At 37.2% G+C, this 21,437-nt stretch overlaps 1 protein-coding gene across 1 annotated transcript in view; it reads right to left on the bottom strand.

The window, feature by feature from the left end:
* Positions 1-4,019: 4,019 nt before the first annotated feature.
* The window catches only part of UBE3D (ubiquitin protein ligase E3D), a 51,846-nt gene continuing 34,428 nt past the window's right edge, over positions 4,020-21,437 (bottom strand). Inside the window, 2 exon segments of the mRNA XM_029962858.1 lie at positions 4,020-4,366; positions 8,521-8,659. Coding sequence (XP_029818718.1) covers positions 4,292-4,366; positions 8,521-8,659 — 214 coding nt within the window. The 3' untranslated portion in view covers positions 4,020-4,291.

The following is a 21,437-nucleotide window of genomic DNA, read 5'->3' as shown; positions in this document are numbered from 1 at the left end:
AATAAAAAGAAATGGATGTTCTAGAAGTGTATCAGACCTCCCATAAGACTCTTTTTTATGTATATATTCAGGTATACAAAACAAGAGAATTTGTCTTTTCCATAACACACTTGCAGGATGGTGTCTGTTGATAAAGAAGACAAACTCTCAGTTTGTGTTTCACAGTATATTACCTACACAACTACTCGATAATTACAAAATAACAGCTACACTTTCAGATTTCAGAATTACTTGGGAAAAGCAGAAAGCTCCAATAGATGAAAACTGGAAAAAAAAAAAAAAGAGTGGCACCAATCAGGCATTTTGATTCCTAATTACTTCTGTCTTCACCCCTTTCTAGCAGTTGATACATGGGTTACACCAGACCATCTAAACTGGATTCCTGCAATTAAGTGTACATTCACATCTAAATGGTAAATGACTGTATGGGTTTTGCACAGCAAGGTTTTGGTAGCAGGGGGCTACAGGGGTGGCTTCCGTGAGAAACTGCTAGAACTTCCCCTGTGTTCAACAGATACAAATGCCAGCCAGCCCCAGGACAAATGCACCATTTGCCAAGGCCAAGCCTATGAACAATGGTGGTAGTGTCTTTGGGTTAGAGCAACAACTGTGCAGATACCAAGGTCAGTAAAGAAGAAGAGGGAGGAGGTCTTCCCAGACATTCCCCTGCAGCTTGTGATAAAGACGGTGGTGAGATATGTTCCCCTGCAGCCCACAGAGGTCCATGCTGGAGCAGATGTTCACCTGCAGCCCCCAGAGGAACCCCTGCCAGAGCAGTGGATGCCTGAAGGATGCTGTGACCCCATGGGAAGCCTGCACTGGAGCAGGCTCCTAGCAGGACCTGTAGACCTGTGGAGACAGGAGCCCATGCAGGAGCAGCTTTGCTGGTAGGACTTGTGACCCCATGAGGGTCACATACTGGAGCAGCCTGTTCCTGAAGAACTGCACCCCATGAAAGGGACACATGGTGGAATAGTTCATGAACAACCGCAGACTGTGAGACAGACCCGTGTTGGAGAAGTTCATGGAGAACTGTCTTCCGTGGGAGGGAACCCACAGAGGAGAACGGGAAAAGTGTGAGAGTCCTCTGCCTGAGGAAGAAGGAGCAGCAGAGATAATGTGTGATGGAACTGACCACGGCCTCCATTCCCCATATTCTTGCACTGCTGGGAGGAGGTGGTAGAGAATTGAGAACAAAGTTAAACATGAGAAGGGAGGAGTACGGGGCAAGCGTTTTTAAGATTTGGTTTACTTCTCATTATCCTGCTCTGATTTGATTGTTAACAACTTCAACTAATTTCTCCCAGTCAAATCTGTTTTGCCCATGACAGCAATTGGTGAATGATCTCTCCCTATCCTTACCGTTGACTCATGAGTTGCTCATTTGTTTTTCTTCCCTGTTCAGCTGAGAAGGGAAGTGATAGAGCAGCTTTGGTGGGCAGCTGGCATTCAGCCAGGGTCAAACTACTACAATGACATATTTGAACTTCTTTTCTAAGAAAACTGCTTTGAAATGTATTACCAGATGCTTATGTAACAGGTGGCTTTTGCCATATTCTGTGCAAAGGGAATTGCACACAAACAAGTTGTTCCTCTGGCAGACCTTCCCTCTCAAGCAGTGGGAGACTGTATTTTCAGAGAAGGCACTTGCCTGTGTGCTACATGTTCACTGCTTCTCATTTGGAGTTCATGTGTTTTTTGTAATTAAATCTACTTGTTTTTAGGATATGCCCATGTTCGCTCTCTCTGACTTCTCTACTGGAGAATCGCCTTGGAAGAAAAGAAGCATTTACCTCTTCCGAGAAAACGACAACAAATTTTGAAATTCAGGTCAAGGCCACTGCTGTCAAGGCCCTGATTCTCCATCACTGAACACTGAAGTAATGACAAAATCTTGTGTTTTCACAAGTAAGCTCAGCTTGCATTTTTCCCATTCATAGCTTCAGTTTAGGTTTGCACATGATTGATTTTGTTCTGTTTCAGGCCAATATAAATGAGCAGCTCCTGTCCATTGGAGGAAATGTAGCCATGCCACATATCAGACAAGTGAGATATTACCTTCTCATCAGCATGTCCAAAGCAGCCCCAGATATAACAAAACCCTAGCCTAGAAATAAGAGCCTGTGCTACAGATATGGATGAGTCATATGGGGGCACATAAGGACATACAGGTCATCGCTGAATAAGCTCCTGCATATGCAGAGCTGAACAGTTCTCAGCCGGGAGACATTATGCTTTAATAAAGTTTATGCAGAATCAGTACGTAAAATTTTTGGTACACGTTCAACAAGGACTTAAAATACTAATTATAGTTCAATAAAAAAATTGTTCCATCTCAGTTTGAGGCCCTAAGAGTTAATGTTAAAAGAAATGGATAATCTCAGTGTCCAAGAAATATGCCTGAACACTTCAGAGCTACTTTTAAAAGATAGTTTACAGTGAACACCAGGTAATATAACCTGTCACATAATATAAATCAACTTAACATGGGACGATTAAGTACCAGACAAAAAAACTCCTCTTAATTGAACATAGAAATCTTTGTAATTCTGCAAAGAAATATTCAGATTTGTCTTTGAAACAGTAACTCTCTTAATATCATTTGCTTGTCAGCATTTGTTCAATACAGTTTTATAATTTTTTTCCAAATTACTCTGCAGCATTTCAATACATTTATTATGGCTCTTGGTAAATGCACACAAACATAAAAAAACTCCCGTATATACATGTTATAACCTCTTTTATTTTAAAGTCAGTGAAATATTTCTATGCATATTTTACAAAACTACATTTGCTTTCATATACAAGGCTTGGGTACTTATTTCCTTCTTAAAATAAATTGTTTTAAATTGAACTTAAAAACTTACATATAATGATCACAATTAAACCAGAAAATAAATCCTATGTCATCCTGGTAATCTACCTGAGTTAGTCAAAACTGGAAAAAGCACATAGTAGGCACTTTTATACTAACTAATCCACAAAAATCGAAACACCTTTATTTTGGGGAAAACAGGAGCAGCCAAAAGAGCCTGACACTAACTACACTGGGTGTGCTCACTGTAGTTTACATTATGTAAAACCCATCAGTTAAGGGAAACAAAAATTATGGTATTTCCACAGAGATTGAAATGTACTTGCAGTGGTTGCTCCCTACTACTGTCAATGTTCATTCAGAAGTTTCAGAGACATAAACATTGTCAAGCTTCAGAGAAATATTTAAAAAATCTCCTTAATGGTCAAAATAATTCCTGCACTATTTAGGAAGCCATCCTTTGTCTGTGAAATATTACAGAATATACATATTCAGATCTATAATTCATTTTGAGGGAGGTCCTTAGTAGGCAAATAATGGTCTGTGATTTTTAAAATGTTTAAAAAGATAAGAAGCTATTTTTACTGCATAAATTGACTTATGTTTTTTTCCTTTCTGGGATAGTTTAATAAAAGGCACAATATTTTGAAAGTCATTCCTTCACTCTTGATATTTTCATTTCTTATATGACTATGGCACATATAATTTTGAACCTGTCTTTGTTGCTGTCTGACAGTGCTCCAAGGGAGGGGAATCCATCTTAAATAATCTGTGCATCTTCCCCAGCTCCAAACGCTCAGAACAAATGGAGGAGCTGAGCTGAGCTGGGCTAAACTGAGCTGAGCTAAACTGAGCTGATTTTCCTAAATTTTACTCAGCTGTTTGCTTCAAAAAGGATTGTCAGAAAACACAGGAGCATCTGCAGGTGTCGCCTATCTGCAGCTAACTACCTCTTCTCATAAATGATTTTGAAAGTGTTTTTTATATATATAGACACACATAAAAATATATGTATCAATATTAAAAAACACCAAATATCAAGGGATACTTTAGTTTGGACCATGCATAGACCTGAGAGACAGCAGTAATTTTACATTTTGCTTTTCATGAGTCTTTAGAAATGCATACACTAGAGCCATTAAACTACAATGAATACTGTATTTCTTCATTCTTATGTTTTCTGAGCAACTTGTTGTCTATATCACTAAACTTGTTGCCTTTAGCAAGCTTTCTGTACTTTATTAAGAGACTTTAAATGACAACTTAAATGACAGAGAACAGGCATTCTACGACAAACCTCTGTTTTCCTCATTTTTTTGAAAGCAAATGAGTTTTCCTTTCAGAGACATTGGCAGGAATTCTTACTGCGATGGTAGAAGGAACATTGTTTTTTCTTAAACACTGCCTTCATTTCTCAACCAAAGCAGACAGTGTGCTGAAAGCTACCAGTGGCGCTGGGTGCAGCTCCAAAGACTATCAAGAGCTATTTGAAATGAAATTTTGAAATGGCTCAGAAGTTCTTAATCGCAATCTTCTTTCAATTTCATGCAACTGTAAAAGTAAAAATAAAACCATAATCTGTTTAACTCTAAAACTGTTGTTACAGTCTGTGGCCTTATGAATAGCGCCTTGAGAGGGCAAGTACCACTATTGTGGTTCCCCACAATAACAGCAGTGAGATAAAATTTGCTCAACAGCCTCATTTATCATCATAAAAATTCAATATCTTGGACATTTTCTGTTTACTGTGCTTGAACTCGGAGAAAGACGAGATAAGGTTAAGAAAAACACATCAGAGATTACTTGTCACTTTAAAGCACCTCCTTGTGTTAACTGTTTTGTGCCGTAGGCTCTAAAATACCAAAACATCCTCCCAGACTGTGCTGAGAAGTAGCAGCTGAGCAGTTCTGTGATAAAGTACACGATAACTCAAGTGAGTGCTAGCTACAAGTGTTTGCAAGTATTAAGAATAATACACTAAGTAAAGCTCAACCACTCCTAAAGCAAAGGGCTGACAGCTCGGGTGGGTGGAGAGCCATAGAGATTAAGAGTGTAATAAGATAACACAGCTTTCTGTGCAGTGTAATGGAGCTGAAGCAAAAGTGGCAAAACAATGCTCAGAGCAAAAGCAATCTAAAACAAAATTAATCTTCTAGCATCAAACTACTCTCTTCCTTCTTACTGCTTTTTTCATTGCTCCAGGATAAGTATCAAGTGCCTCATTCAATTCCCTTGACCTGAGACATCCTAAGTATGGGTGAGGGATTACAAGCCTGGGATAGAACAAATCAGGGCTGAAAAAAACATGTTCTCCAGTAAACCTGGGGGCAGCGATCTACCAGCAAGAAGTGATCTATCCACTTTGGTCCCTCGGTTTCCAGGCTCAAGCTTCCCAAGATGTAACTCTCTACAGTACACCAGAAAAATTGCAATGCAATTGCACAGCTGAAATGAGAGATGAGCCAAAGACAATCTAAAAACTAGAATCAACAGACTGGGAAGCTTAAAAGTTGGCTGCAGTGAGCACCTTAAACTCAGCAGAGAGCTATGTAACATACTCTTCTGCTGCTGCTCTCTTCCAGGCTCCTCCAGCTACATAAATCACACTGAAAGATCTTTACAGGGTCAAAACGGAATTGAAAAGTGATTTCAAATATTATGTTACTAAGCAGTAGCACACCATTGGAAAATAAAATGTAATTTATGTCTCGGCACAGATAAGGAGTCCGCTAAGCTAGTCCCAGAGAGCAGTTCTGGAGCACAAGGCAGAACAGAGTTTATTACAGATTATTAGCAACTAAGCATTTCCTTTGTGTGCTTATTACATCCAATGCATATGTATACCGACTAGAATTTTGGCAGTATTGTAATATAACTGAGAGAGAAAATACATTCTCAAAAACATGGGTGTGGTTGAGATAATTTTTGGTTACCTAATTTAAAACAATAGGCTTTTTAAAAGCTCTACTGACACGGTATCAGATGTTAAACTGTAACTTTAAGATCACCACAAATATAGCTGCCATGTGTCATACCAGGAAACTCTGCCATTATTTTCAGTTCAAATAGTTTTATTGTAATACAGAATTACAATGTTTCAATTTTTTTTCTAGGCTACTGCCAGAAATATGTCTAAAACAAAATAAAACAAAACTAGTTTTTGTTTTGCTATTACTCCAGTAAGATACATGAAATATCAGTTTTCAATTAGTGCCCTTTTGTTACTCCCTGTTTGACTCACAATCTTCACTATTTTGGATGAAGAGGGATCTTACGCTCAGGAAACAGCACAATTAAATATCATCATTCAAGCTCTCTGCAGATCTTTCCAACTTTTCCCAATAAAAATACAGAAAAACTAGGACCAGTAATTCTAATATTTGCTGTACAGAAAGTGAACATGAGTAGAATGAAACAAGCCAGAAAAAAAAAATTCTAAGGCTGACAGACCACTGTAAAGCACCAGTGAAAAGCCTGGGCAAACTTTGTTTGGATTCACAAACTGAGATCTAAACAAGGTTTGCAAGGATAAAAATAAACAAACCAATATTTTCCTGGACAGTGTTTGCCCTCTAGGACAAACACTTGGTGATATTGACTTTGTGGCAAGGAGAATGACAGTTGGAGTCACAGAAGTTTATCAAAAAAGCCATCTTCCTTTCCTCCCACTTGGCAGAATATAACATTACCTTAGCAGAGCAGGTTTCAGAACTTGGGCTTTACAAAAACTATGAATTTTTACCTTGTGTGTTGCTATAAAAGCACAGACCCTGGGAATCACCTCAAAATATAGTATCTTCAGCCTGAAATTCTGTTTGCAACCAAGACTGGACATTGTCACATCACCAACTTTGGCACACAGGTGGGCAAACCCCAATCTGCACAGGCTGGTGCTGGAAGACACCATTCCCTTTGGTTTAGCAAAGCACTGTGACGTTTGCCTTCATCAGTTCCATGGAAATCTGGGGCTGAAAGGCCATAGTCAGAGGGTTTCCAGGGGATGCATGGGGCTTTCCCACCCCACAGGTGACATAACCCTATGCCTGGTTCAATTCCAGGCTCTGCACATGTGCCTCTAGGGTGACAGTTCCTTTACAGAGACAGCCTCACAAAGCTAAAATGACCCAGGAGCAAACAAGCACAATCATGGAGTGAACGACATGGAAAAAGAAAACTCTGATATTCTGTGTACTCCAAGAAAAAACCCTTCCTGAGCTTACTTATTCATATCTGACTTCATACTTGACAGTCATTTATCACTTCCTACCTCTACCCCAACACACAAATTAAAGGGAATCCTGAATGCACAACCTGGGACTGAGTGCATACAGAAACAATGTAGGACATACAGCTTTGGCATACATGAAGAGACTCCTATTTAATCTATCATGTGTAAAGCAGAGAAGATTTTACCACAGATTACTGGCAATGTAATGGACAAGAAATACATCCTGCTGGATTAGACAACAAAAATGTTGATTTCTTAATAGGAAATATACGGACCATTCAACTGCATGGATAACTAGTACTGGCCAATTCTTGAAATTACTAATTGTTGCAATCTCACTGTGTTAGTATCCAGGAGATTCTTCAATTTTATGGCCTCTGAATGTACAAAAGAATAACAATTGTGCCCCTGGGTATTAAAATAACATGTTGAAACAATCAATGGCTGCTGTCATACCCAAATGTTTACCATACACAGATCCCCCGTTTAAAAGCTCACAAGACACAAAGCGAGCAGACAATACAGGTGCATACTTATTTCCTAACATCTAGAGGAGTTTTCAGCAGTTGTAAATCAGTGTAACTCCACTAAGATCTATTACTTGATTTTGGCTTATGACCATGTTCTTTCTGGCTCCAAAATTCTACAATAACATTATTTTTCAGTAAACATAACTCAGGAACACTAATTAAACAGGCCTTAACTTAAAATAGGAAGTATGGACAAACAAAAGCTACCTGATTTCATGTTACAAACTGTTTAGGACACTCAGTCCCACTAAGACAATGATTCCTCTATAGCTGTCAAAACAAACACAGATTCAGTTACACATACTGCTCAACAGCTGGTTACTTTAGATTTGCATCAATACACAACTGATGGATTATGTAACTACAAGGGAAGACAGAAGCATCATAAAAATATCATCATGAATTCAGTTGCCTGTGTATTGCATTTGCAAAAATCCTAGTCTAGACACATAATAGATAGATATCCCAATCTAACATGCCTGCAACAATGTTTTCTTAGGAAAACTTCTGTGACTGCTTCTGTGAGTAACATACAGAAGAACACTGGAGAAAACTCTGAATGCTTCACTCCAAATTTTATAGGTTTTTACCACTGGAAATCTTTACTTTTTGTTGAAGATTTTTATTGTTTTTTAAGCCAACAAAATTTTATATAATGATTCTAACTACTCCAGCCTAAGTTGATGAAATTTCTTTAAACATCTAATTTAATTTAAACAGTGATTCATTGTTTAAAGACCCAATGACATTTCCTGCCTTGATGTAAATTTAATACAATTGAAAGAAACTGAGCACTACAAGAAGTCATCCATTGCTATATTTAATATAATGGAGAGTCATGTAACCACAGAATATAAACCTTTACTCTGAAAGGGTTTATGGGCCACAGGAATCTCTCTTTCTCCTAAAAGTAACACCTTTATACTGAAATAGCACCTATTCCTTACCTGAAAAGAGTTCATGCATCGAAGCGAAGGTGGAAGAGATGCGGTGCTCAAACCCAGCATTAGCAGTAATTCCAAACATGTTTCTGATGGAAACTTTAAAGGATGAACTCCCATATCATTTTCCCATGCATCAGCAAGGCTATAAAGTTAAAAAAAAAAAAAAGACCTTTTTCATTTTCTTAAAATATATCTAAACCATAAGTTTCAAGTATTAGAATTTGTCTTATTATTGTGAAAAAAAACCTCCTTTCACATTTTCCTTGTAAAAGTCAGTGTGTTTTACCAAAAGACAAGATGAATTTAGATGGAGCACCTTAACCATATCACCAACTGTTAAAAACAATGTGAAAGGAAAACTTAGCATACATAAGAGAAATTCACTCATGTTTCTAATGCAAAGTTTCATTCCTTTGGAACAAAATTTCATTTGTCACTGGCAATTTCCCAAACTGACGTTTATGATGCTCACACTGCAAACTTACCAACAGTCTACACCAAGCAAAAACTCAATTCCAGTTCATTTTATACAGCTTTCTGCTTTAGACGTATTAAAAAGATAAAGATTTCTACAGCTTTAAGAATTCAGATTTCTAAAGCACATTCCTATAATCTGTTCCCACTACTGCATGCTGAAGAACAAGATTAGTTCAACCAGATTTACTCAAAACACAAGATCATTCCACTTCCTATTGTTCAGGTCTATTTTTTCTATAATGTACAAACTGATCAGTGATCAGTGATCCAGTTACTTTAATAATTTTACCTTCCATATTATGCTCATGAGCAGCTAGCAGCAGACACTCCAAAGTAAGATGGATGCCAATTATTCTCAGCAGACCTGAGAGCGTCACTTTGGAAGACAATGCTAGCTAGCCTTCCATGTCCAAGACTTCAAAGTTTCAATAAATAATTTTTGAATCAGCTTTCACTTTTAAATTCCCGCAGCTCTTCCAGCTGAATCACTGCTTGTGAAAATATCAGCTTATTTTAATGTACTATCTAGAAGTAGCTGCATTTTTTAAACACCCAGAAGAGCAGTCATGACTCCAATATTCAGAATGGTGAAAACTGGGCAAATATTGTCTTCACATTATCTGTTTCCTTCTGGACAGTTCTCATTCTCTCAGGTCTCTCAAATCCAACAATTCTCTGTAAAGTCCTGCTTCTTACACATAGGCTTGCTTATACACTTATTGTACATAGCACCTTCTTAGCTCTTCTACAAGACAATCCTACTTAGCATAATTTAATTTACACACCTTTCTTCAAAGAGTGGGTGTATTTTCACTTTCTTACATCCACTTGTTTGAAACGGTCTCTTGAATTTCAGCTATTTGGGTTTTTTCTTTCCTAATATCTACATTTTTTTCCTCCTTCCTCACTTATCTACGGGTATGTAAGAATCCAATTCTGCTTCAGTACATAGAAGCAAGACCTACGATGCGCTCAAGGTCAGAGGGGCTTCAATCTCCCTAAAAAAAGGAGTGCTTTCTCTCACTCTGTTTATTTTTTTTAATCCACAATAAAAGACAAAGAGAATCGTATCACAACTAGATTACCAAATACACCATGTCTTTTCTCAACCTTCACTAGAGTGGGTCACTTTGACAAAAGAAGGTCTAAGTTTTACATGGGAAGGAGAAGAAGGAAGGCAGTTTGGTCTAGGCACCCTCTGACTCCTCTAATGGCAGTGCACCATTTAAGATCTCCACATATGTCTGAGATGCTACAAAAGGACAGAGGCCAAAACCTGTCATACATTAACAGCCATTATAATATGTACTATCTCACTGGACAATTATACTGTGCCACACAGATCTGGAAAAGCTGTTAAAAGCTACCACAAAAGAAACCCCCAACTGTGAAAAGTTTAGAAGACACTCTGGAGTATTTTCCCTACTGAAAGATACAAGCCTTCAGTTAAGTCCTAAATACTATATCTATATTGAAAGGAAGCAGGATTCTTTCACAAGACTACACAAGAGATCAAGCCCAGAAGAGGTAGCCCTGGTTCAGAGATCCAGGCTGAATGGGGCTCTGAGTTTCCCTGCCCACAGTAGGGGGGATTGGAACTAGATGACCTTTAAGGTCCCTTCCAACCCAAACCATTCTATGATTCTATAAATATTCCAGAAGGAACACTCAATGCTCAGTGATGAACACTGAGCAGCCAGTAACCAAGGAGTCTTGTTAACTGTAAACCAGAACTGAGTTTTATATTTCTTTTTCAGTTCGTAATTTCATTTCCACACATAATTTGAAACTTACCTTTATATGTTCCTTACTCAGTGTTTGTTCTACATTTTTAAAGTGTGGTGATAGAGGCAAATTTAGGTGAAGCTAGTAAAATTGGGGCTTTCTGTTTTTCAGAAATCAGCAAGTCTAAACAAAGCACTGTGCAGGCATCTTCAAACACAGCTAGAGAATTTGGAGATTGGAGGTGATATGCTAAGGTTCTGGGTCTTGGGAAGGTGTTTCCACAGATCAACACCCTCCCTGCAAGGAAACTTTTCAGAACTCCAAGCAATATTCAAAACATCACAACTTACTTTAGTACCCTGATTCTATTCTTGTGTTTTGATTTGAGGATTTTTTGGAGATGTCTTCTTGTTTTAAAGTCCAACTAGTACAGCCCTGACACTGAACAAGGGCTTTTTTTTGTGGCTGTTGGTTTATTTGAGGGAAAGAATGTTTGCATAAAGACATTCAGCCTAACTATATTGCAATTCTTGTTTATTAATTGCTCGGTTATTAGTATTTCCTGAAATGATTCCAGTGTATTCCCTTAGTACAAACAAACCATGTGTATCCTAGCACTTACTGCTCCAGGAACACTCATGTTAGGAATTAGTCTTTGCTACTTGTCCTTTAGCGGCATTTAACACAAGTAGTTGTGGGAAGTCACTGTTTTATTAGATCCTTTCTCTTTGTTCTTTTTTAACTCTATTATTTTTAGAAGCATTTTTCCCTAATCTTTATAGTAGAGGAAGGAGAAAAGCACCTATGCTTAAAACAAAAGCAAAACAAAACATGAAGAACCCACTGTTTTTCACCTTAGTTTCACAGTTTTTCTGTGTAAGGAGAGTTGTCTCACTTCCAGTACAGGACAGGAGACAGCTTGCTTTCCATTTACTGGAAGAGGTAGATTGGTTGCTAATGCTCCCCAGGAGAGTGAGCATTCACAGAGGACAACTCAGCCCATCGGCTCAGCGTTTCCTCCCAGACTAATCTGAAATGCCAACAGAGCTCCTCAAACATGCAAACAAAACTGTGTTTTGCTCTCCTGATCTTAATGGAAAAAAAATAAAATTCAATTTGATATTAAGACAGGGCAAATTGTCAGAAGGAGATTTTGGAAGGGCTCAAGAAGAAGACAAGAAAGAAAGATGCAGGACTCAGATGTGGTAACTCTGAGTTACCATTACTCTGCATGGTAACTTCGGATGTAGGGCTTTGCATCCATGTGTTGTCTTCTACTACTTCTTAATACTTTTACTCAGCAATGAATTCTTGCTTCTAAGTTTCCCTTGAGTGAAAGCAGTGTGAATAAAGGCAGAAGACAGCATAATTCCCAAAGAAGACAGGACAGCTTGCTATGTTGACTGAAAGAAGTAAGGGAGAGATAGGACGTTAGCTGGAGGAAGGTAGGAAGGTGAGGGTAACAAAATAAATAATGCTCTTCTTCCTTCAGCAAACATTCATCTTTTCTGCAATGCAAAGAAGCCTTGAGATTCTGGACTTCATAGTCTGATAAAAGAAAAAAATTATGACTCTCAGTATCAAACAAAATTCATAAATTCTACAAAGATTACCTAAGTCATTGCGGGGTGAAAGACTGGATCTACTTTGGACTAATTTTATAAGTAAAATCTCACCACTACCTACTGACCTTGACAGTGTTTGAGGGAGACGTGAGTCAGCTTTAGAAAACAGGCTTTAAAACAGTAAGATGTAGTAAAACACACTCAGTAAAATGGTCCAAACTAAGAGCATGTTCTGAGTTAAGAAAAGGACATGTCAGAGTGCATTTTTTCACAGGACATTGAATCCACCTATGTAAATCACCATCATCATCCAGTTTTGTCTGTCAGTGATCTCACCAACAGGAAAACACAAATAATTCTAAGCATTTTGTCTGTCAGTCCATTTGTTCAATATTCTCCTTGTTTTCTTTATCCCACTCTTCCCCAGAACTTGTATTAACCCTCTTAGCTTATTTCAACCAACTTTTCTTAAGAAAGATCACAAACAAATTAGGTTTGGGGAAGTTTCATGTTTTCCTGAAAATCAGTGCCTGAGTAGTGAGAAGAAATGCACATTAGTTACTCCACAGAGAAAAGCTGTCGATGGAATGCAGCAGCATACATACCGGCTAATCAAGTGATGTTTACCTGGGAGAATATTAGCATAAACTCAACAATATGACATTTCTATCTAACAAAACCAACTACTATAAGCAAAGTAAACATGTTCTTCACAGCCCACTCCCTAATGAGTGAGCCAAACTGAGAGACTTGGTGCTTTCACTTAAGTGCAGTCAATTTTGTGGGTTCAGGACAACTGAAAAAGAAATCTTAAAATTTTGAGGCAAGAAGAAAGATTGCTGATAACAGAATTGATCACCAGTAAGAACAACAGTCAGAGCTGTTCCCAGTGTCAACCAAACTTGAGATGCTGCCTCTGCGGATTAAAGCAAAACCTCAAACCCACTCCTTCTGTTCCATCTAAGAGATATCTATTAGTCTCACCCACAAAAATACAACAAATAGACTTAAGATTAAAAGGTATAATTAGAACCTTCATATAACTTTAATTTTAGAAAGACAGAACCACATATAATGAATGCTAATAAAACTTTAGTATATTTCTGGCAAACACTTCAGAACTCAACTAAAGCTGTACAGAAAGTGAAGAAGTAAAACTCTGCTTAAGGGGAAGATACTTGGCTACTATTCTAGATACTGATGAGAAATAACTATGTGCTAAACTGTTATGAATGGAGCATTCAAAACAAGTAAGAAATAAAGATGACAGGCTGAGATCATCTTCCCCCTTATCCTGTTCAATGCTTTCTCTAAGGAATGGGTTGCTTGAAGGAGAATCTTAGAATATGACATGATTGCCACATTCCAAATAACCAGCCAAAGAAATACAGCTAGGAAAGTAAAATTCCTGTACTAATATGTATAAAATGTTTTTAAAAATTAAGTGGCATTTTCCAAGCTGTTTAGCTGATAATAATGGGAAATCTAGGAATATTTTGATTTCTTTAAAAACTAAAAAGAAATCAGTAAATGCTATCTGAAATTCAACCAATTTAAAATCTGAAAGCAGAGATAAGTAAAACTTGAAAACAACTACTCAGATAAGACTAAAGATAAGACAGTTACTTCTGCAGCAGAAATAATTGATCACATTTTTAGATGATGTTTTACATTTGACTCACCATGCATCAGAGAACGGTATTTCTCCACTACTGAGTATGGAATTGATCCCAATGAATTGCCTACATAAGTCAGAGTAACATTTCAAAACTGTGTCCTTAAAAGAAAGGTTTAAGACACCAAAATATTGAAATACTTTTATTTCCTAATTCCTTGATATAAAAACTAGTAAACAAACACAGTCATCCATAAGGTCATGGAACCCACCAACAATGTCCTAAGTCTTCAGGAAAAATGCAACATTCATGGTATGTCAGTGAACGAAAAGAATTCTTTGTATTTCAAAACCAGGAAAAAATGACAAGGATTCTCACAAGATTTTGAAAAACTGAACCAAACTTCTGACTACACTGCAATGAAGAAATCTGTGACTTCTTTCAAAAGAAAAGTGCTAAAAGCCATTTATCAGCAGTAATCACCCTCCATCGTGCATGAGATTCACTTCAAAATGCAACTGAGCCATCTCATCAACAGACAAAATAAGTCTGCTTTTGAAGAGGAACAGCGCACCCCCCCACACCTCTGATTTAGCAGGCTGCTTCTATAAATACATTAACTGTAGGTAGTGTACAGAGGTCAAAACTAGAAAATGAAAAAGCTCTTACTCAGGGCACTACTCAGTGTTGCTGAGGCACTATATTAACTTGACTTTATTAGTTATGATCCAGGTAAATGCACTCTGCATTTAGGGCTCCCAATGACATGAAACCCTTGACAGAGATTACTATGTTAGCTACAGCTTCAGCACTTTGCTGAATCAAGCCTGTGCTGAAGAATCCAATATAAAAGCTGACAGAAGCTCATCCCTGACTCTCAGAGCTCACTGAAGGTTGTTAAAGCTGCCCTTTCCACAAGCTACAGCTCTGACAGAAATGACAGATGACTTTACTGAACCAAAGGACAAACCTGCTAAATTAAATAACTATTTGTAAAAACGATTTAATCTAAAAACAATTCTAAATTATGGTTGATGATGTGCCTATATACTTAACGTACCAAGAGGCTAAGGTATTTATACTTTTAATTATCCTTACAGTGATCTAAAAATGACATAAAAATCAATGCATGCTCATTACTGTAGACAAAATTTAAATAATATGGAACACCAGGAAGTGTGGTACTTTCACAGCCTACAGCAAATTCCTATGGAAAAAAACTTGCTTTACAGAATCACTGCTTCCCTCCTAAAACAAACATCTGTGGTCATGTTCTAACGCAGATCATTATTCATTCTCAACAGCTGGGAATGTCAAGTGTGGGTTTTGAGCACACTAGTAAAGATCCCTGGAATCTTTACTAGTCGCATGGTATCCCAAACCATCAGGTATTAAGTCTCTCATAAGAGATAAAAAAGGGAAGAAGTGAAATTTAACCCACTGGTGTCCTTGCAAGTGAATGAGCAAGAGAAGAACAACATATCTATGGAAGTAAGAAGACAGAGAGCATGCATTATATTTTTTGCAATGGACTACGGTGGTCAACAACAGAAGTTCCGTCTCTTAAGTTTTAAACCTTTTCTTTTCTCCAGTCTTAGCACTACAGAGACAGGATTTCACTTAACTGAATTTCTATACTTTCAAGGAGTCTCAAATACTCTCTTCTGCAAAGCATTCTTATCAGAAAATTACTGATATGTAATCCTTGTAATAAAGTGAATTATATATAGTACACCATACATATACTTTAATATAGTATACATAATTATATTAGTTATATATACATTTATCATATTAATATACAATTTTGCATATTTCTTTACATTAATATGAACAGATCCAATAGTTGTATACACAAGCACACGGTCATTATTGATAGTATTCTATCTTTTTTCTTAGCAATGCATATTTTGAACGGAAAAACAATGTATTCTAGAGTCTAGTCAAAAAGAATTCAGCTAGAAATCCACTACAAAAACAATTTAGATGGTTTAAAATACCTCATCCTACAAAATATGTCCTTCTTGAACTTTCAATGTGTCACTATCTGAAAAGGCCACGTTATTTATTACTAATAAGAAAGTCTTACAATGAAAATTAAAATTTAACCTCACCAGAGTACTAGTGCCATAATATTTTTCAGAAGGGCTGACATAAGAAATATCAAATGGTCTTGTGATATTTCAAAGTGCCTTTTAAGTACAATCATTCCATTTTCTCTGATGAATGCTTTTATGATTTAAAATCGATATTCCACATGCACTTTTCTCTTTTCTAACTCCAGTACATAGCATAGATTAAATAACTCATGCTAAAAGGTACATTAAAAGGCAGTGGATTAAATTATTTTGTTTCCATGAAACAACTGCATATGAATTTCATCGACATTAATTTTATTAATGTATTTTAAATTATTTTACAACTTCTTGACATGCTTTGATCATTTTAAGCTATTTAAGGGAAATTAGAGTAGTAAAAGCTGCCTATCTCAATCTGTAAAGCACAGCTCAAATTATTTTTCTTTTGTTTCACACCAACCAACATTTTTATTAGACCCAACTGCCCTATATTAACTTCAACATAATTGCATTGGTTTTGGTACAGTTATTAAAAAATGTTGTTAGCACAAATAAAGCCTCTGAATAGCACACAGAATTCAATTCTTTTTTTCTTAAAGTGGTAAAGGGCAAAACCAGAAGACCAAAGAACTGCGTTAGTATATTGTGCCAAGACAGACTAGGTGTTTACAAGTAGATTATTCCTCTGAAGCACAGAAAAGCTATCTCAACATCCTGCAACTTTTTACATGGCAATAAATCTTGAGATTTTAATCCTGTCCAGGAGTAACTTTGCCTTGGAGTATGTAATTTCAAAGTAATGCTCAACATACTTCTCCAGTCTAAAGATTTTTGGGTGTTCACCAACAGCTTTCTTACATTGCCTTCCCTCCTCCGGATGACTGCTATGCAATTTCAAAAGCATTACTTTTAAGTCATAAACTCTATCACCCATAAAATATTTTCATTACATTGCAAAACAGCTCCAACTGTACTGTTTCTGTTGAAGACAAAACGGAATTTCAGCTGCAAGAATCACTGAAATAAAGCTTAAACATCACAGAAGGATTAGCAGGTGTTCATCTATTCTGCAACCTTTAGGTTGAAGATTCATAGTATCTAAAATGAATGTATGAAAACCTAAATCAAGCAACAATGTCTAAAGCAGACTTATGTTCAATGGGGCACCTAGATGTGTGGGATCATGAACATTGCAAATGTACTAAATTTAAAATTCACAACAGTACTCAGAGCATGCACAGATGGTCAATGAGCATACCTAAGACATTATCATCTTTATTTAGTTTCAGCACCACAGAAGCAAAAATAAGCTGATCAAAGAATGAAGAGAAAATGTGATTTTAATTTTTTGGGAACTGACCTTGGATATAAAATCACAAGCCTGCCAGCTATGTCCCAGGATACATCCTACCTGCAAAACCACAGTCCATAAATGTACAGCAGCAGCAGTTCTATTCACAGAGCCAACCCACAGCAATAACCGCCTATGGAGGGACACGTTCTTTCTCCATTCATCTACAAGATCAAGAGTTTACTGCAAAAGCTAAAGATGTAAAAGCAGAAAACTGCAGCAAATTTTCATCAATTAAAATAAAGTTCTGCTTTAGAGCACCTGACTGAGGAATACAAGCTCATGGAGAAAACAGCTCCTGCTGGGCTCGTGATGTCAAACATATCTAGACATAATAGGAAGAAAACATGGCAAACAGAATTCAACTGACTCACAATATATTTTCTTGAAACTACTTTTTAAAAATTCCTACTAATTTTTGCGTAGCTGGCTCCAGCAGTAGAATCCACGTTAATTTAGAAGTTCTCCTAAAAAACCAAGAAAAGCACAGGAGTTTAGCTCTTGTTGGGCATCGTCTAAAGTCTGCTGTGACTGCTCTACACTATGCATCCACACCATGCAGAACTGCTGAAGCAGCTCCAAAGTACTAATTGCTGACTTCTCAGCAGCAGAGCAACATGGTCCCACTAAATGGAGAAGCAAATTGCTCTCATAAAAACTTCATGGCCGATGCTTTAGAATATGCTTCTTCACTTTAATGGTTGTGTTAAGGCTTTAAGCTGCATTTTCTTCATGTCTTACTGCATCCCAGGTGGAAAGAATTAAAATAACTTCTCTGAAAACAATAAAGATCAGACTGTTGTAGCCAGATCACTGCTGATCCATAGTGGAGGATGGCAGTGCTGCTGGTCATCACCATCTGGATTAGCAACAGTTGTCCTATGACTCTAGACTGCAATTTTCTTGAATATGCCTACAGCTCAGAACAAAGGGATAGCTTTGTATGTCCTTAAAATACTTTTCTTCACCTTAACCACCTCTTGATTCCTTTCTGGATACATCTTGGTCTAAATTAGAACAAGTGGCTCATAATTTCCCTAGTGTATGGCAATAACTGTAGACTACTGTGCTTGGGATGGACACAGAGGACACAGAACAGTGTGCTATTGACCTATGCTGACTGGTGCCATCTTACTTGCAGGGAATACCAAATGTGAGCAGCAACACCATCAACCTAAAAAGCCTCCTTCCCAGTATGTATGAATCAAGTACTCGAATTCTAAGGTTATATCTCTTTTTTTGGATTTTTTTTTTTTTAACCTTTCAACACATGAGGTATATAGAAAAGTAAGGGCCACTGCCCTGGCAAATGGGAGTATGCCTCTTCTATTAATGCGCATTTCCTGAAGGGTAGAAGTGCACGGTAGGGCTGTAGAAAAACAAAATACTATGTAAAAGCTCCTTCATGGTAACTGCTGACATTAATATGGTTACCCTGCAGTAAATGCAAAGTAATTCCAGACAGCTCACCTTTGAAAGACTCACTCAATTTTAAGGAAGCCTGCTCATGGGACTAAGTGATGTCTATTAGACCTGCATTTCCCAGTAGACTCTTCTTGTAACTGTCATTTTCAACCTATAGTTTTTTCCTCAGCAGGGCCATTACCAAGGATGTATCCTCTATATAGACACTTGTTTTACAGATATTGCTGGGAAAAGAATCATTCAAAACATTTATCTCCCAAATTGTCCAAATAAAACAAACACATTTAAAAGTTGGGGCAGGAGAAGGAGTATGAGGGTAACTGGCAAGGCAGACATAAAGTATAATATCATAGAATCATTTAGGTTGGAAAAGATCCCTAAGATCATAGAGTCCAACTGTTAACCTAACACCACCAAGTCCAAGTACTGTCCTAAAGACTTCACATTTTCCCAGAGAAATAAAACATATTTGCCTCAGTGATTTTTTTCATAAACTAACCTCAAGAGCTTACAAAATCCTATCAAGGGACTCTAGTGGTGTGTCATAAAAGCAGGGTGCCTCCTCCTTGTCTGCACCCTATCCAGCATCTCCTGTACACAGCCTACCTTCCCAGCTGAAGGTTGAGACAACTGGCTGTCTCTCAGCCACCCCAGCCATCATGACACTAGGCAAAAGGCCAAGAGAAAACACAAAATATCTCTGCTCTCTCCTGGGCTAAACTTCCACTAAACTCTCATAGAGGAATGATTTTACAGACACTTCCCTGCCTCTTTCCCCTTTCACAGATTGAAAACTCCAATCATTATACAGGAGGAAGACTCAGGGGGAAGACATAAACGTCTTTGCCAAAAAATATGGCATGTCTTTATGTTGAACACCCAGATGCTATCAATAACACTACTCTCCTGATGTGCCTTTACATCTCTCCATGATACTATAACCTTTATTTAAAATTCACCAAAATGAGGTGTTATATTGGTGAAAATAAAACACACGGTGTCAAGTATCCTGTCACAAATACAAGGGCCCTTTACTTCATAGAAAGATTTCCTGTGTACAAGCGCTATGCTCAATATCTGAGAATTATTTTGCACTATGTAAAATGTGAAAGGTTGATAAAGAGTCAACCAAAAAGTCCAAATCCATCATTCAAAACAGTGGCAAGGCAGATCAAATACAAAAATTAATTTTTTTAACTAGTTCAGTACAAAAGGTTCCAAAAATCTCACAAGCAGTATGCTCAGACCTGTTGAGGGTCAGATGCTTAAGAAAGAGAAGACCAATGCCATTTGAAATGGCATTTAATTCACTTCAGTTCACCCAATCAACTCTCAGTTGAGCAAATTATTCAAAGAGCAAATGCATAAAAAAGGTCAAAGCTGGAGAGAGTAAAGATAACAGTTTTCAAAGAGAAGTAGAAATTCTCTTAATGAAAATAGGGGTAATGAAACAATTCCTTCCACCACCTTAGCAAGGAATTTTATTAGTATAACTATTTCAAAAGAAACTAGTACAGATTGTCCAAGATTAAAAATGACTATACATGCCATTCTTGACCTCCTATAGTAATTATAACCACCACAAACACAAGGATAAGAATTATTTGAAGTTATTGCAGCTCCTAATTTCATCTGTGATTGACTTGTTTTCCAGTTTCATCTGTTTGAAGTCCTCCTTTGCTCACCGAGACATTACTGGAGTTGGTCCAAAAATACCTGGTTTGCTTGACCAAAACAGCTACCAGATGATTTCCAAATTCATACATCTGACTGAAATATCTACAGATTAGCAGCAACTGGGTCATGTATGCTTAATTTCAATACCCATTACTGACAAAATCTCAAATCTCACAGATGCTGCTGAAAAAACAAAAAAAAATCCCAAACCAGTAAAACAATTCAAGAGATAAAAGATAACTGTTTGGTGTTTAATCAGATTTAAAGATTATTTTACCAATTCTGCATCCATAAAAGTAGAATTTGTATCCAGATTAAATCCTTTTACATTAAGCAAGGTGAATACAATGACATTCCAAGACAATGTTCCCATCATTTATAGAAATAAAACCTCATTATTATTTGGGGCATAAGAGAGATTACATATTCTTGTTGTATCTACACAGTGTAAAAATACATGCACACATTTCTTGAAGATCAGCATCTGTAGCTTAATTGGTAACCCAAAACATCTATGTCTGCAGCATTTCATACAATATTCAGTGTCACTGCTTGTAAGAAAGGTAATACCAGCCCCAGCTACATTCAGGCTTGCATTTTTTCTTCAAGGTTTTCTGAGACATGCAGTTCACTTACCTGCACACTGCCCTTTTTGGATTGCCAGTCAATGTAAATTATTTCAGAGGAACCTCACTGAACAGCTTTTCAGACCTAGTTATCAGAAAGCCTTGATAAATGGGGACCTTTGCAAAGAAGAGGAAGTATACTTTCCTAGTTTCAAATAAGGTTTCTGACAGTAACAACATAAAATTTACCCTTACTAGAGTAACTTATACCCTTTAGGCATTACAGTAAATATGCAGTGTCACAAATTTTTGTTGTGTTATGTGGAAATTTAACGCTGAGGACAGAATACCCTGTACAACAGGATGTGGACATGTCTACAGAAGCAGTGAACTCAGTTTAATAAGATTACAACATCGTGTCCGACGCTCCAGTTGTGTCT

This window comes from Manacus vitellinus, unplaced genomic scaffold, assembly GCF_001715985.3.
Source record: "Manacus vitellinus isolate BGI_N305 unplaced genomic scaffold, ASM171598v3 scaffold_4_pilon, whole genome shotgun sequence".
In the NCBI taxonomy this organism is placed as follows: Eukaryota; Metazoa; Chordata; class Aves; order Passeriformes; family Pipridae; genus Manacus; species Manacus vitellinus.
This window is presented reverse-complemented; position numbering and strand designations above follow the sequence as displayed.